The sequence below is a fragment of the Loxodonta africana genome, chromosome 16 (assembly GCF_030014295.1).
Source record: "Loxodonta africana isolate mLoxAfr1 chromosome 16, mLoxAfr1.hap2, whole genome shotgun sequence".
Lineage (NCBI taxonomy): Eukaryota > Metazoa > Chordata > Mammalia > Proboscidea > Elephantidae > Loxodonta > Loxodonta africana.
In genome coordinates, this window is record NC_087357.1 from 57,746,032 (window position 1) to 57,764,264 (window position 18,233).

The window sequence follows — 18,233 nt, forward strand, 5'->3', positions numbered from 1 at the left end:
TATACGTATTATTTCGAGATATGGAAGTATAAACTAAAAGAGTTACCGGAAAGTGTTTTCAGCAGTTGCCTCTGGAGAAAAAATAATTGAGAGCTGAAGGTATAAATGGAGAATCTGTTTACAAGAATGTCTTGTGGAACTATATGACTTTTCATGTACATGTATGACTTCGACAAAAATAAAACCTAAATTTAAAACCTTACTCTGAATTATAAAGATTTAAAAAAAGAAAAGACTTGAAATCAGATTTAAAGAGAATTTGTAGAGCACTCACATGCAAGTAACTACCACTTACATATGAGGAAAATGCAAAAATTAATAAAGAACAGATTTCTCCACATTTGATAAGAGAGGAAACATTTATTTGATAGGTATACAAGTCATGGTGTTAATAAGAGTTCATAGAACCGAGGTTGTAACCACAAAATAGCAATAAACTGCTTCAGAAAGTTCACAAATTCTATACTGGTTTACCAAAGATGAGGTGTTAGTCTGGCCTCATCTACCAATTACATATACTGGCCACTGGAGACCCCAACCATCCAACCTTCAGAAGTAGAGCAAAATATTTAATGTAAAGTGGGTAGTGCTTTTTCACCTTCCCTCCCTCCTTCCTTTCCTTCCTTATTTATTGATTTATTTTTGGATAAACTACATTTCCTACATTTGGGGCCCTGAGGTTATTTTCACAAGGCGCTCTTAAAAAAAAAAAAAAAAAAAGTTCTATTAAATAGTGTCACTCCTCTTTGGTAATTACAGTAAATTATTTACCTTTAGTACTCTTAGAAACATGTATGGGTGACATTCATTATTGAAACAATGAATTATATCACACAAAAAAGGTATCACCGCCATCATGTAATATTTATGGAAGCAGGAGTGTGCCAGCACACTGGGAGTCCATGGCCCTTTGAGTCCTTTCTTTACTCCCTTTACTTTTGCAATTCTTTGCTGCCCATTGAAGCTTTGTCATAATATAAATGAATAACTGTCATACTCCGTCAAAACCATGGGCAATATAATCCCAAATTTATCCTAAACAGTAACACTTAAACATGTGTTTTTAGGTGCCATAATAATTCTTATTCATGAGGATTTTTCAGCCATTGAGGTTTGCTCAGGTTTATGGACAGACCTAACTAAATTTTAATAACCTGAACACAGGCAAACAAAATGCTTGTCTACAATGCATCAGTCTAAATACAAAATAAAGCAGTTACCTTGGACGTATTGTTTTACAGAGACTAAATTGGTAGCTTCATTTCTGAGCTACCTGTCTCCAAATAGTTATTTCTACAGACTAAGATTTACTTACAACTGATCATTGAAATGTGAAATTTGAACATCTACTTATTTTAGTAAGCAACATAAATTTCAAAATGCCAAACATGTGATTGGACATGGCACCACAGCACCAATGAAAAGCTTTATCTCCATTTTGTTACTGAGCACGTAAGACATTTAAAATGATAAACAGAACACCGCATATAATGATGGTTACAAGATGGACTTGAGCTGGTGCTTACGTTTCCTAGAGTAAGGAGGTGTGTTCTCAGGGTTTGTTGGAAAAGCCTCGTCAAAAACTGTCCCAGACTTGGGTTTGGAAGTTCTCTTTTCCACTTGTTAATGAAGAACACTTCTCCCTCACTCCTGAGCTTTCCTTCTTGGAAAGGCACTCAATTGTGTAACTGTGGGTCTCTCCCTCCCCCCTTATATATTCACTTTGGTCCTGTGAATGTGGAGTGATTTATCTGATTGGTAGATTTGGGAAAGGTAGTTAGGAAGTCTCTGCTCAGATCCAGGCTTAGCTCTTTTGGGCTTGAGCTTGGTGATAGCTGCAGGCATCCTCCTCTTCTCCCCAGGGCCTACTCTCCAAGAGAGGTATGCCTGCCCCTTGCCAGCACTACCAGCCACTGAATTTGGGGGGTTAGTTAGCAAGCCCACTTGCCTCAGACACTAAATCATCCTTCAACTTGGTTTCCACCAGGCATGAAGGAGAGATTTTGGCTTTGAGTTTTTCTTATCTTATTTAAAGCACCTGCAGAGATGTTCCAACATCATTTGCTGGTTTTGTGATCCCGAGCACGTTTCTCAACTTTTCCTAGTCTCAGTCTCCTCATTTTCAATTTGGGGATATGGCTGATATGGGCACTAAATGAAAATGAATGTAAAAATCTGGCATTAATGCCAATGATGTCATGGAATTATAATGTCTCCTTCCATGTGTAAAGCCTTCTATATTTTTCATAGGACTTTATATATATATATATATTTTTATATTATCATTTGTGAAAATCTGATGGTCTTCAGGGAAAATGGCAAAAACATATAAAAATATTCCAGTCCCAGAACTGGGCCTTTACAGTTACGTACACTTGCTTATGTCATGCTTAAATCAAAATCAACAGAGCCCAGTCAGGTACATGAATACATTTCAAAAATGTGTAGGTCTTATTTGTTGACTCAAAAATGTTTAAGTTGCTTTGTTAACAGCAGTACCAGAATTTACTGTGCTTCTTCTCAATGTCAAGGACAATCCTAGGCCTTTATAGTCATTTGTTCTTCAAATCCTCATAAGTGATTAGCCCTGGGAAGTAAGTATTGTACCCGCTGTACATATGAGGAAACCAAAGTTTAGAGTGACTTTAAAAATTTATGGGGGAATGTAATTTTCTCTAATCAAAGAGAGGTCCACAGTTCTCTTTGGGCAGCACAAAGTCAACACCCAGAACTTGTTGGCTTTAGTAGAAAACTATTTTTCATCTTGGAAGTGACATCAAGGATACTACTAAAATCAAAATGCATATTATTCAGTAGAGTCCAAAGTCTGACTAATGATGATATCACTGTCTCTAAAAGCTTAATACTTTCCAAAAATAGTTTCTCACTAGTCCTATTTATCAGGTGAAAGAGGAGAACAAGTACACACTGGCCTTAGAGAAGAGGACACACCCAAATGCACAGGTCTGAGAATAAATGTCCAGGCGTGGAAGAAAACAGACTGGGTGCAAGAGTCACCCCAATATTAGGCAATTCTCTAGGCTGTGACACCATTAAGATCCAGGAATGAATCTACAGGCTCCTTGGATGTCAGTTCTGCTGGGGGCCTGCAAAAGGTAGTCCCGCAAATTAACAGGTGGCTCTGACACGCTAATGTTAACAATGCCCGGTAGGCCTTACAATAACAGGCCATATGCAAAATCCAGTACATCTCATCTGGAAAGTTGTAAATATGATTTAGTTAAGTAATAGCCGGATGATGTAACCAGTCTGGGAGCTCAGGAAAGCAAAGGCTTGCTCAGGATACCTTCGCCTTGTGGCCACAAATCAGACAATGCCAAAGCAGAGGGAACCTATGTGAGTATCAGTAGCCCTGGACAAAGAATAAGGTGACTTGGGTTTGAGTTATGCTGCATCACTACATAGCCCAGTGAGTGATACATCAAAAACCTCACTGAACCTCCACTTCTGCATTAGGGTAATGGGTTGATAATACTATCTGCCCCAGTTCACTGTGAGAATGCAATGTCCTAAGTAATGGGAAATTCATTTGAACTCTAAATTATTATGCAAACAAAAACAGGGATAGTATAAATCCTAACACTCCCAGATTCTTTATAATTGGAGATCGTGTATTTCTTAAATTTAGATAATGTTGCATCCCTCTATGTAGCTTTTCAGGACAACACGTGCCTTCTCAGACTAGAGGGCGAAGCCAGAAGACCTCATTGGATTAGGAAACAATAAGTGAAGAGTTTTATCTGCTGACAAATACTCATCTAATTACAAACTCTTTCCATGGCTTTCACACTTTACTAAGATCTGCCATACTTTGCTTATGCAAGTGGTAGTACAGCCTCATGGTTAGTAGAAGAATGGGTTCAAGCATCCATTAGACCCAACCCTTCTCAGCTTTACCACCTCACAGCTGTTTGGCCTTGGGCAAGTCAACACCAATACCCTTGTCTGTAAAGTGGTAATGATAATGCCTATTCCATAAGGTGGCTGAAACCATGAAATGAGATGACTTGTTTAAAAGAAAATGTTGTGGCAGGTACTGCACTGAATATTACAATTATTGTGAACTGAGTGCCACTGAGCAAAACCATACATCAGTTTGAACTCCAGCACCAGGGTTGAAAACACTTTTTGAAGAAACGGATTCCATAAGAGAAAACCTGATTCAAGCAGCGAAATAAAAATTAAGGCTTCCTATAACAGAGAAAGCAAGTCTTTTTTTTTTCTCTAAATTATTTCTTTTCATGAAGTCAACTATTATTACCCTTAAGACTTATTTTATTTGAGACTAGAATATAAACCATAATGAAGCATGTTTATTTGCAATTTCCTAATCTGACTGATTTCAAGATAACTTATCTACAAACTTCAATAAAAGAAGGTGAATCACGGTCAGTGGGGGAGCTGAGCTTTGCTGAGGACTGAACGATTGCTCAGAAGGCAACCTCCAGCTCAAGACAGCTAAACCAACTGTACTACCTTAAGCAACTTGCAATACCAACCTTTCTGGATGAAAAACAAAATCTGTAATCTTGCAGACCAATCTGTGAGAGGTGTTGAATGGATCACCTGAGTAATGCTGGCAAAGCACTTTGAAGAGAGAAAGCATCATATTAAATGTCACCAGTCAAAGGTGCTTCTCTTCCGGGGGACTATCTCTAGCACATCTTTAGTCCCAGGCTGGCTACCTTGGGCCACCATACACATTTCTGAATTTCCCTTAGAAACTAGCTTGAAGGAAAGAAACAGGACGGTTCATCTGCTTGTGAGAGGTAGGGAGACGAAGAGAGTTGAGAGAGGAGGAAAAGCTGAGTATTAGCACAGTCTTCTTTTTAGATTAGGTATTTGTCTCTTTTTCTATTACTGAGATAACTGAAAATTGCCCAGGTCTTCAAAAAATAAACATGGTTTCTCCTGAAGAAGCTCCAACTTGTTCACAGGCGCACACATCTCAAAACCAAACCCATGGCTGTTGAGTTGATTCCAATTCGTGTTGACCCTATAGGATACAGCAGAACTGCCCTATAGGGTCTCCAAGGCTGTAATCTTTATAGAAGCAGACTGCCACATCTTTCTCCCCAGGAGCGGCCAGTGGGTTCAAACTGATGACTTTTTGGCTAGCAGCCTAGTGCCTAACCATTGCGCCACCACGACTCCTTCAATGTGCACACCATCAGCAAATATATCAAGTAGTACATAGCACAGTATCGGACTAAATATACACGATATCATTCTTAGAGTCACAAAAACCAAGTCCGATCAAAGGAACTGGAAGAGTAGATTGTGAGATAAATGGGAAGCCTTACGGGGTGGAAGATGTGACAGCTGCTGGGGCTCTAAAGAGGCCTCAGATATAAAATACAGAATTTTGTCCACAGTCAAAATTCAAACAGCCCACACAACTGTTCAGACGACACTTTGGTCAACCCCTTCAAATCCTGATATTCATCCTCTTGGGTATAAACACGTGGGCAAATCTGGTATGCAAGGGAAAGTCTGCAAAAGGAAAGCAATCTGACCAGATGGAGGGAGCAAAGAGGAGTACTGTCTTATTTCTCTTTGCCCCTAATTTAACAGAACTGAAAAGAAACACACAGTGAATTCATTCCACAGTGATCCATCAGCAAGGGACTCCTTTCTAAACATTTCTGCTTGGAAACACCCAAGTTTATAGCTATTCCCTGAAGTCACAGCTTCTATTTTCCTGTTGTTTTGTTAAAATTATATTTCTAGAGAGAAAGCATAAAAGAACAGAATCTCAAGGTTGAATGGCACTTTAAGATGTTAGAAGTCTATGTTGTTCTTGATATGTGGTTGCTCACGCCAGGTTTGACCACTACCAACAGCAAACATATTAGTGACAACAGAACCCAAATAAAGCTGGCTTAAGACAGCCCCACCCATGGTGATGGGGGGTAGGGGTGGATGGGTAATACTGAGATCAATTACTGGCTTATACAGAGGAAAAGTGCTCAGGCATGGCTGGATGCAAGTGCTCAAATGATGCCAAGAATCCTTTCTCTTCAGCCTGGATTCTCCCAGAGATGCTGGTTTACTTTCAAGGAAGGTAACCCCCAGCAGTTTCGAGCTTATCCCATCTTTATAGCTTAATAACCCCAATGGAGTCTGTCTTTCCCAAAAGGCTAGACCAAGTCTCAAATGTGAGTGTTATTAGACTGGCTTAGATTTCACTTTTCACGTTAAAATCACTGTAATCCAGGAGAAGATATTCTCTGATTACCCAGGCTTGGGTCCCATCCTTAGAGAAAAAGAAGGATTTCAGCCCCTTCAAAACTACATTGACTGAGAAATGGGTGGGGTTGGGGGTATGACCATCAGGTTCTAGCGCTGCCAACTAAGGAAAGGGGAATGGATGTATGCAGGCCAAAACAACACATGTCCACTAAGTGATTTCTGTTCTTCTCCCGTCTTTGAATAACTCTATTGGAAATTGTATTAAATTACACTCAATTAAATTTTTCTACCTATAGGAGACACCCACTGTTCTTACAGCTACTTCTAGTAATTCAAAGCAAATGTAATGAACTGATCAGCCCACCAAATATTTGGAGACTTCCATCATGCTCTCGGAGCCCTGGTGGCACAGTAGTTAAGAGCTCAGCTGTTAACCAAAAGGTTGGCAGTTTGAATGCATCCGCCGCTCCTTGGAAACCCTATGGGACAGTTCTACTCTGTCCTATAGGGTCACTACGAATCAAAATAAACTCAAAGGCAATGGTTTGGGTTTACAGGTATCATGCCTTCTAACCCATATCAACCTATAAAACCAATACCCATTGCTGTTGAATTGATTACTACTCATAGTGACCTTACAGGTGCAGCTGGTGGATTTGAACTACCAACCTTTTGGATAGCAGCCAAGCTCTTAACCACTGCACCACCAGGGCTCTGGGTATCAATCTGTAGGTCAAATATTTCCATTCTTTTAATGATGCCTTATATGCCATAGTTTTTAGCCCCTCATAATTTTCCTAGCTTCTTATTGAGTATGTTAAGCTAGTTCCTTTTAAAACACATTAAGTGAGAAAAATAAGTACTGCTAGGAATATGCATAATGAAGACACTTGTGTATAAATACAATCTTTCATGCTACAAAATGGATCAAGATGATGGTATCACACCCATATTGTCAATGCTAAAGAGTATAAAGTCCTGGAGGACAGAGTAAGGTCCCTGGACTGGCATCTTTTTCACACCAGACATCGCAACGTATGGTGCTGGTGTTAGAAACGGTGAACCTGGATCCAGGATCCAGTACTGACTCTGACACTTAACAGCTGTGTCCCTTGGAGTAAATTACTTAAGCTCTCTGTGCCTAAGATTATCTTTTTAATGTGGTATAAGCTTTATCTCATATGACTATTGTGAAATGTAAATGAGTTAATATTTGTAAAACCCTTAGAATGGTGCCTGTCACATAGCAGGAGCTCAGATACTAGTTGCCTCCACCACCACCCCAAGCATCATCACCTTTTATCTCCTGATGCTTAAGGCATCTAATGCCTAGTATTCCATTTATGTAATGGGGACTAGTCTATCTGTATCATACAGTCATGACCTAAGCCATACCAGACTGTTACTTTCAGTAATTATCTAAGAAGAAATGAAAGAACCATTCTGTTGTTACACTCATCCCAGACCACCAGGCTTTTGTTTAGAGTTATCCCTGTTCTGTATTTATTAACTCTTATTTGGAAAGGAATGTCTTCTACAACAACCTGATAAACACAAATATATAAAACGAATACATTAAATGCTGGCTTACCAACATGTAAAAGGGTTCCAGTCAGAATTGCTTTAAATCAGGGGTTTCTAACCAGAGGTGCATCCCAGAATGACCTGCAGTATGTTAGAAAGCACATACACCCAGGAACTCAGGCATGAAGGATGAGATTCCATAGGCGTCTTGTTTTTAAAGGAGCCACAGGTGGTTCTGGTATACCTCCCCCGTTAAAGAACCCTCACTACAAACCAGTTGACTCTCAACCCTGGGTGCATTTAAAACTTCCATGCCCAGCCACCACCCCAGGCCCATTGAATCAGGACCTAAACGATGGTCTCTTAACACCGTTCCAGATGACTCTCAAGAGCAGTCAGGTCGAGAATCGGAGTTAAATAATGAGATCTTCTGACAAACACTGATTCTATTTACAGACACATTTTCAAAAGTATATTGACAGGTGACTCTTGATTAACAGGTGAATGGGAAGGTAAAATAATAGAGTTCATGGAAAACCCAATATCACAGTAAAAACAGTCCACTCTTCGACTATTCAGGGGTGATATAAGTGGTATACAGATTAGTCCTGATTAAGGGCCAGCAGGCAAGTGGGATGGGTTTACCTCTCCACACCCCACCCCTGGCGTCCACACTGGCCCAACACAGGTTTCCAGGAAGGTGGGAACTACCGGAGCTAATCATCCTGGGTCTCAACTATACTTTAACTGTGGTTAATGTGCAAACTGACTAATCAGCACCAGGATAATCAAGAGACAAATGTGCTTTGTATGGGGTGAGGTCTATGCTTATTGAAAAAAGGAAACCTACAAGCGCCAGAAAGTCAATTAAAAAAAAAAAATTTTTTTTAAAGGGCCTAACAAATATTCATTTTCCACCTTTATTTGTCAAAGCAACTTTAACTGGGTAGTGACAGGATATGTAGTTTAAAATCTGACAGTAAAGAATCCCAACTATGCAAGACTTTTTTTCAGGCTTTCAGGTAGAAAAAAAAAAAGATTACTAAGATTCAAAAGAAACTCCATTTTGAAATGTTTAGAGTTACACAGAGATCAAATAAACAAGGTGTTTCATGTAATTCTGAAGTAAGTGCTTCTCATTAGTCTTGCTCAGTGTAACTAGGCTCCTATATCTGACGGCCTCCTTTTCCCTTCTTCTCTGTGAATGAGACACTAGGAACTAAAAACCCTAATAGACCCATCAGAATTTCTTTTTCTCTTTCCTCCAAGCTTTTATTTTGAAGATGTTTGTGCAAACAACAAAGCTGAAAGAACTGTATAAGTAATACCCATATACCTTCCACCTAGATTCAACTATTAACGTTTGCCTTTTGTCCTTTCTTGCTCCACCCATGCACACATGAACACTTTTTTTTTTGCTGAATCATTTGAAAATGAATTGCTTAACTTTGATTCCTTTATCTCTAAAAATTTCAGCATACATATCCTTAAAAAAAAAAAAAAAAAAGAGATATTCTCCTGAATGGCTTCAATGCTATTATTACTGCTAAGAAAATTAATCATTTCCTAATAGTATTATCCAGGACATTTTCAAATGGCCCCAATTGTCCTTGGTGGCATAGTGGTTAAGAGCTACAGCTGCTAACCAAAAGGTCGGCAGTTTAAAGCCACGAGTCACTCCTTGAAAACTCTATGGGGCAGTTTTACTCTGCCCTACAGGGTCACTATGAGTCGGAATTGACTGGACGGCAGCAGGTTGGTTCCAACTGTGCTTAAAATGTTTTTTATATGTATGTTTTCAAGTCTCAAATTTTCAAAATGTCACTTATATGTTTCTTAACTCCCTGGTGAATTTCTCATGGATTTGCGTGGCCATGTGTAATGTTATGTGAACTTTAAACACGCTAGCTCCACAAGGAATTTCTGACAGTCCATGGGATACTCCGTGGTCATTAAAGAAAGTTCCTTCCTGCCTCCGTAGTTATCAACTTAAGATGTATTGATAAAAGTTTTTCAAGATGTCCTTCTCTCTCTTTTTCCCTGAACGGTCAACAGAATTATTTGAGACATCCACAGAGGTGCTTTGAAATTGAAAGAGCAATAAACCTAGAAACCTAGCACTAACTAAAAGGGCATCACTTTCCCCTCAAAAGTTCCATTTGTTGTTTATTCCTCTCATAAATCCTTAGTGCCTGAGTAAGCGGGTCTTGGCAGCAGCTAAAAGGTAATGGTGTGAGAAACCTCAAAAGCCTGTCTGCAGCCTTGTAGCACTGCAAACATTTACATTTTATTTCAAGGTTGAGATGCAAAAATTGGAAGGTAGAGTAGCTGTGGTGGTGATAATGGTGGTGATGCTAGTTCCAATTTCAGGCCCTTGCCCCAGAACAAATATATATTCAGAAATATAAACTATAATTAGATTCATCAGGGGTTTTCTATTCCATTATAGAATTAAGCATATGTTTTCTATAAGAGCAAATTGTCACTTGATACCCAAGTTTTGTGGGCTGTTTTCAGGGCATAAAGTACAGGAATTTCTATGCTTATAAATATTATCAATATATCCACTAACATTTCATTTCATTTGAGAATATGAGAGAGCTGGATTACTAGATTACTAGGATAATGACCACAGCCAACTGAGCAAAGGGTTCTTCAGTAAATCTCAACCAGGTAATACCTCACACCCAAAGGCTGAGCTTCATTACTTGAGACAAGTGCTTTTTCTGTTGCTAACACCCACTTAAAGGCCCTGGAGCCACAATGGTTAAGAGCCTGGCTGCTAACCAAACGGTCAGCAGTTCAAATCCACCAGCCACTCCTTGGAAACCATATGGGCAGTTCTAGTCTGTCCTACAGGGTTGCTATGAATTAGAACCAACTTGATGGCATCTAACACCACTATCACCCACTTAAACCCATGACATACTACCACACCTATAATCATTTTACAAGAGGTTTTTGTTTGTCCAAACATTGCGTAATTACAGCATTAAACTCTAGGAGACCTGCTTGCTAAGAATACTCTAAGAATATAAGATAACAAAATGTTTATTGTAGGACCTTGTGAAGTACAATGCACATCTGTACATCTGGAAGCCAGCATCTCCAGACATGTGGGAGTCTCAAAGGTCTGACTGCCCATTGCTAAACCTCTAACTTGGCTATAAGTGACTACCACTTATTTATCCGCTCCAGTTTACCATTTCATTGTACAGTAAGTTCAGTATGGCTTCATTAATTATTCACATTGTTCGAATATTATAAGCCACCTTCAAAATTAGATTTATGGTCCAAACAATTTTAGCCATCATCAAGTCACTACTGTAAATATTTAAAACCAGGTATTTTATTATCTAGAAAAATGAACCACCCTGGGTCTATATGCAGCAGAATATGCTACTAAGACTTCTTATATTAACCCAGTATCTATTCAACCACAACTGTTAGAAGGAAAAAAAAAACCACACAAACACCAAATGAATGTAGCTGAGATGCTAGTAGAAAGCAAAATACCACTTGTCTTGCGAATGCCCATCACTTTGAATGTAAGGGATCAAACACACAACCAACCTAATCTTTAATTACTTGCTAAAAACAATTTTAGCAAATTCCAACATGCATATATTGTTTGTTTGGAAAATAAAACATTCAGGTGAATAATGTTATCAACTTTAGCTATCACTGATTATCTCTTCCTAAAAAAAATTATAACAGATTTGACCCAGTGATAAGAAAAGTATTTATGCCTTTCCTAGAACTTTTTTAGTTCCTCTCTGCAGAATTTTAGGGACTCACCTGCAGAAGAGAAGGACATTTCTGCTATGGTACAAATGATCTACTTTTTGACTGGCTAACACCAAAAGATTTATAAACGCAAAACCAAGCGTGCCAAAATATAGTCTCTGTCTCCAGACGTTGAGTTTATTCAGTTATACAAATAAAAGTTTAACAAAGAACATTTTAAGAAGATTGCCTACCTGCTCTTTGGATGGCACAAGGAGTTCTTCAATCATCATGCTGTCCCGAGCATAGGAGCTTCTGTTCAAAGTGTAAGACCTATCCGAACTGAAGGAGCGGAGGCTGTTGTATTTACAGTTAACCATTCAACAATGGTAGATGACGATGAAATGAATAAAAGAAAATTAATGCATGCAACTTTAAGACCAGGCAAGGATGGCTAAAATATCAACAAAAGTTGTTCTTGAAAAGGCATTGTCAAAAACAAAATCCTTTATATTTGAGGAAATCTCTTGAGCTTAGATAACCTCATTATCAGGTTTTGTTTGAAATCCGGCCAATTTGGTATTAAATCTGTGACGAGATGAAATGTATGAAACATTTTGGATGTTTCACTATGACAGCTGAACCAACATGACAGTTGAGAAGAACCAGGTGATTCTAGATAAATTGACACAGATTTTCTTAGGGTAAGACCTTATGTCAGACTCTCCTCTCTGATCCACATGTACCCGGCTTATACTTTGAAGGGAAGTATTCCTGCTTTAAATGGATCTATTTATAAGTCTTTGGGAAACAGATATAGCTTTAACATATGCATTTATATGGTTTATACTCACTACTAATTGAAAACATGAAGAAAGAAGTAGTGTTATGAATACAACTTATATCATCCTCTTCACATCTTCCTGGCCTCAAGGATAAAATTCAAATTCCATGCATGATTATTTTGCCTTTCCTGCAGGAAATTATTTGCTATTCTTTTTTTCTCTCTCTCTCTCGTCTACTGTCCTCCTTTCTAGCGTCTCTCAAACCCTCCATATATTCCTTGAACTTCCTACAGTGTGGGTCACCTGGTACTCTGCAACACCACTCATTACACCGACCTCTAAACTAAAAACCGATGACTATATAAGCAATGGAAACCCTGGTACTGTAGTGGTTAAGAAAAGGGTCGAAAAGGTTGGCAGTCTGAATTGAAAAGGCACTCCTTGGAAACTCTATGGGGTAGTTCTATCCCGTCCTATAGGGTCACTATGAGTAGGAATCAACAGCAACAGGTTTTTTTTTTTTAAAAAAAAAGCAATAAATTATCTAAAAGTGGCTTATTGTGTAGGAGAGCAGTGAGATGCAAACCTCAAATTCTCGTAAAAAGACCAGGCTTAATGGTCTGACTGAGGCTAGGAGGACCCCGGAGGTCATTGTCCCCAGACCTTCTGTTAGCCCAAGACAGGAACCATTCCTGAAGCCAACGCTTCAGACAGGGATTGGACTGGACTATAAGACAGAAAATGATACTGCTGAGGAGTGAGCTTCTTGGATCAAGTAGACACATGAGACTATGTGAGCTGCTCCTGTCTGGAGGGGAGATGAGAAGGCAGAGGGGGACAGAAGCTATCTGAATGGATATGGAAATACAGGGTGGAGAGAGTGTGTTGTCTCATCAGGGGGAGAGCAACTAGGAGTATATAGCAAGGTGTATATAAATTTTTGTATGAGAGACTGACTTGATTTGTAAACTGTCACTTAAAGCACAATAGAAGTTAAAAAAATAAATAAAACTGGCTTGTTGTATCTTTACTGGTTTAATCAGGCAGACCTTGGCCTTGCCTTGTGTGTGCTTCATAGGGAAAAGAGCAAAAAAGAGGTAAATAAGGAATTATTTCCTGCTCTGCACAAAACTATGTCTTTCCCCCACTATGTGCGATACACAAGATTAGCCTGAAGCAGGGTATTCTTATATCAAGATGCAGAGGCTCCTTAAATTATAGGCATTCTTTTAGGTGTCCATGCAAATAGGGGAGCCCTGGTGGTGCTGTGGTTAAGAGACTGGCTGCTAACCAAAAGGTTGGCAGTTCAAACCCTGGAGGCAGTCTACTCTGTCCTACAGGGTCGCAATGAGTAGGAATCTACTTGACAGCTATGGGTATGCAAATGTATATTCTTACGGGATTCCTGACTTAGCTTTCCTCAAAAGCTCAGAGGAATCTCTGATTCAAAAAAAAAAAAAAAAAACAGTAACCAGCGCTATACAGTCATTTGTAATATACACAGCAAGTTATTTATGGAGTGACTATTTGAGCAAGGGAGTCCTGGTGGTGCAGTGGTTAAAGCGCTTGATTACTAACTGAAAGGTCAGCGGTTCGAAACTACCAGTGGCTCTGCCTGAGAAAGATGCAGCAGTCTGTTTCCCTAGAGATTTATAGCCTTGGAAACTCTACAGGGTCACTATGAGTCTGAATCGACTCCATGGCAGTGGGTTTATTATGAGCCAAGTACAATGTTAGAAACTGGGGATTTAGAAGCAAAACAGTAAGCATTATCCCTGCATGGAGGGACAAACCTAACTCAGCCACGTGACTCTGACCATGCACACTCGTGCCTTCTGTGCTCCAGTCACTTATCTTAATAACTCCCCCCCATTTCAGTTACAAATATATCTTTCTGTTTCTAGCCCCTTAACTTCCCCAAATACAATGTAAGCTTCCTGAAAGCAGGAATTCTCTACTTTCTAACTCAACATTGTCCAATAGAACTTTCCACCCTGATGCAAATGTTCTGTATCTCTGCTGGCCAATAGAGAGGCCACTGGCCACATGTGGATACTGAGCCCTTGGAATGTGGCTAGTGTGACTGAGGAAGCAAACTTTTCATTTTATTTTATTTAAATAGGCATGTGTCGCTAGTGGCTATGGTATTAGACAGTGCAGCATCTAACTACTCATAGCAAGGCTCCATCTCGCCCCAGTGACATGATTTGAGAAACACTAGAAAGCTCCACTCTCTGCATTTGACATTAATTCCTCTAAGTTATGGTTCCCGGAGCGTAACATGTAAACACTGGTGGCATGTGAGACGGTTTTAAGGTATTTTTTTATGGGATGGACAAACACTTAAAATTAAAAGATACATACACATAAATTTTAATTTCGATTTTTGAATATATCTAAGAATCACAACGGTCTGATTCACAACCGATCATAGGGATGGTACAGGACTGGGCAGTGGAAACCCTGGCAGTGTAGTGGTTAAGTGCTATGGCTGCTAACAAAGAGGTCTGCAGTTCGAATCCGCCAGGCACTCCTTGGAAACTCTATCAGGCAGTTCTACTCTGTCCTGCAGGGTTGCTATGAGTCGGAATCGACTCGACGGCAGTGGGTATTCAAACGTCCCTTCCTCTTTTAACATATATAATAACTACAGAGCCCACGATTGAAAGCTACCAATGAAAAGGGCTGTCTTTGTTTTACGTCATGTCTGAAGTTCCTACTCCTAATGAATGGTCCAGAGCAATCTACCTCAGATAGATGGAGCCCAGCAGATTCATCAAGCTTCACTCTGAATCCTTAATATGTTGAAGTACTTTCAGCTACTAAAATTAGAGATTGTTTGCATGGGGTTCTGGAAAGCATTAAAATCTTTTAAACTAAGCTCAACTATATTATTTGTAGCCATCGGTATACCCTGAGTGTTAAATACAGATGTGTTAGAAAAACACATGCCTCAGAATTCTAAAGTTATACTAAGGTACACATGTATCTAGCACAACTGAAATAAAATGGCAACCAGCAAACAGCCTGCAAAACAAGACTTTTTCTTTAAACCCAGTGAAATTTCTCAGTTACTTCATGCACTCTACAAAATTTGTTAAGCAAAGAAATTCCTCAAGTATTCAGTCAATTTTGTGTAAGTAACATTTCTTATCATAGTAGTTACTTGCTAATTTTCTCACAATCACAAAACCCATTTTCTAAAGCTGAGCAGAAAAAAAAAAAAGCACATCACAGCACATCACAGCACAATGCTGAAGAAAAGAAAAATGAGCAAATGAGCAGGAAAGGGAGAGAAACACTGTAAGAGTGTCATGTCTTCTTACCTGACCTTGGGACTATTTTATAGTATTTTTAGAAAGAGGAGAAATAGAAAGCAAAAAAATCAGACAGAGAAAAAAGAAAAAAAAGTCATGATTGAATGAATTACACATTTAATGTATTCCTTTTTAAATGTTACACTCAGAATATTTTGTTAATAGTCTAACAATGTGCTTTAAAGAATCTATCAGTTTTACAGATTTTTAAAAATTGTCTCTGAGCATAACATGAGTTGCCAAGGTAAAAAAAAAAAAAAATGAGTTACACATAATAGCAACAAATAATAATAGTGCAATCAAAATGACTAGTGTGAAAGGCTTAGAATTGTCTTAAAAAATTAACCATAAGAGAGAATATTCTGGTTTTATATCTCACTGGATGTCCACGACTACAATTTTCTATACACACATAATTGATTCACAAGATGGTGCCTCATATATTGTCAGAGGAAGGGAAGGCAGCTAGTTATTGGATAATAAAAGCCGTTAAACTTCTAAACAGAATCTTCCCTCCAGATATTTAAGATCTGGCAAATTCTCAGTTGTAACTTGTTACTATCTGAGATAATCTAAAATATTACTTATTATTAAAACACTATTTTCCCCTTACTAATGGCACCTGCTGCCATAAGATTTTAAGGCCTTTTACCAATGTATTTATAAAATAACAATTCTATTAAGTTACCTAAGGTTCAAAATTCTATCCAAAAAAAAAAAAGGGACTAACTTGAAGAGAAATCAGTATCTAAACTGGTCAGGCCAGTGACACTGAGAACAAACTCCCAGGTTTACTTTGTGGGAAGTGCCATTAACTATTAGACAATGAAACTTTTTACAACAGATCCTTAAACTATAGGAAAATGTCCCCAGGGCTCTAGCTTAGATGGTTTAATTATTAGCTTTAAAATAACGTGACCGTCAGCAAACATGCTGTTAATTCACAACAGGGAAAAGAAGTCCCCAAATGCTGGATAAAATCCTATTTCTTTCAACCAGTGCAATATAAATGTGAGCCAAGGTTTTCCACCTACAAAAACTTAAAGCTTCAGTTTTATGGGTTGAATTTGCCACCATTTCTATCTGCGATTATGTTTCTAAGTCACTGTTAACACTACTAACGTGTCTGTCACCTTACAAACAAAGCGATGGAATAGTTTCAGAAGAGATACTCAAATAGTTGGCAGACCATGTTAGAAAACAGTACATGTTTTCTTTCAAGAATGCTCTGTTTTAATCCTCAGTCAGCAATCACTCTTTCAGCAATGAAGAGAGAATAGTGGGCGATCAATAGATACATTTCTTACTCCCTAGCAAATAGGATTTTCTTTCAATATAGAGCAAAAAGTTATTTTGAAAACATTTGTCCCAGGTTGGTTCTCCCAGTTTTGTCAGTGAGCTCTTTGGTTACTATGCTCAAAGCATGACTGCATCGTAGAAGAAAAGCACAAAACAGTATGCCCAACACATAAAATTGAAGACTTAAAACCACGAAAAGAAAATAGCGGAGCATGTATGTTTGAGTGGAGAACGTTTCACCAACTTTACATCCTCATCCAAAGAGCACATTTGGGGCCTGCGTGCAAGATGACAATGACTTTGGTTTATGATACATCATGGTGGTTTTAAATTCACTATGAGAAACAGTGATAATAGCATGAAGTACCTGGCCGAACGGGCTCCAAGGCTGAAGCCCATGTAGCCCTCTGCGGGCAGGGAGTCATCACCCAGCTCCTTAAGGTCCTGTGGCCCCAGATACTTGTCTGTGTCCCCTGTCATTGCATCTTCACCTGCAGATGTACAAAACAAGCAGATCAGAAGCTTCCCTTTTGATTGTGTGTCAGCTGTGGGGAAAACAGCTCCTATGGCCATCAGCAAAGCCATTGTCATATTCACCTTCCTCTAGCCCCGCATAATTTTTATAACTGATGCTTTGAAGGAAAATGCTTAAACAGAGGTTAGTACAAAATTTCAGGTACAAATTTAAGGAGTGTCAACAGCTCCTGGTGCTAATTACCAATTCTAAATCATCCTCCCTCCCCTGGAGCCCAGGCTGATGAGAAAGGTGGATTTTTCAAGTCAGCAAGAGTTCCCCTCACCTCTAGCCTGACCATGATGAGGGCAGACTGTTTGAATGGACGCTGATTGCAAAGTAAGGGCCACCTCTCTCCTGTGTTCGAAATTACATGGGGGGGGGGGGAGCGCGGATCACACTTTGTTTTTTTAACCGTTTCTTCACATTCAAGATTTACTCTGGGGCTTATGTACTAAAGTAGCAAGTTAATTTATCCAAACTGTAACTGCTCCGTTTGGGAGCCTTAGAACAGACCAATTCTGAACTGTTTCTAAACCTATTAAGTTAAAAAACTTTGCTCAGTGGTCCCAGGGCTTGCCAAGGTCCTTAGAAAGCAATTCTGACTTCCACAGAGATGGAACTGGGGCTTCTGTAGTTCAAAAGCAGGGCAGCAGAGATTGCCCTTTAACTACCAATACAAAGAGTTAATGACATAAATTACTTTTACTAGCCACAAACTCCTAACGTGACCTCTTATGGAAAAACCACATTCCAAGAGTGACAGAGCAGGTTTTTCAATTGTCTTTTTGCCCTCTGGACATTTCCCATCCTTCTCAAAAAGTAGTGCAGGCTGTGGAAAAAGTTTCTTCCCTG

The 18,233-nt window shown here is 39.1% G+C and overlaps 1 protein-coding gene across 1 annotated transcript in view; it reads right to left on the minus strand.

Annotated features, from left to right (window-relative positions):
- ANK3 (ankyrin 3) overlaps positions 1-18,233 on the minus strand; it is a 713,581-nt gene that overhangs the window by 83,986 nt on the left and 611,362 nt on the right. The window contains exons 24-25 of the mRNA XM_064269618.1: positions 17,232-17,355; positions 11,718-11,820 (exon numbers count right to left, since the gene is read on the minus strand). Coding sequence (XP_064125688.1) covers positions 11,718-11,820; positions 17,232-17,355 — 227 coding nt within the window. The remainder of the gene's footprint in view (positions 1-11,717; positions 11,821-17,231; positions 17,356-18,233) is intronic.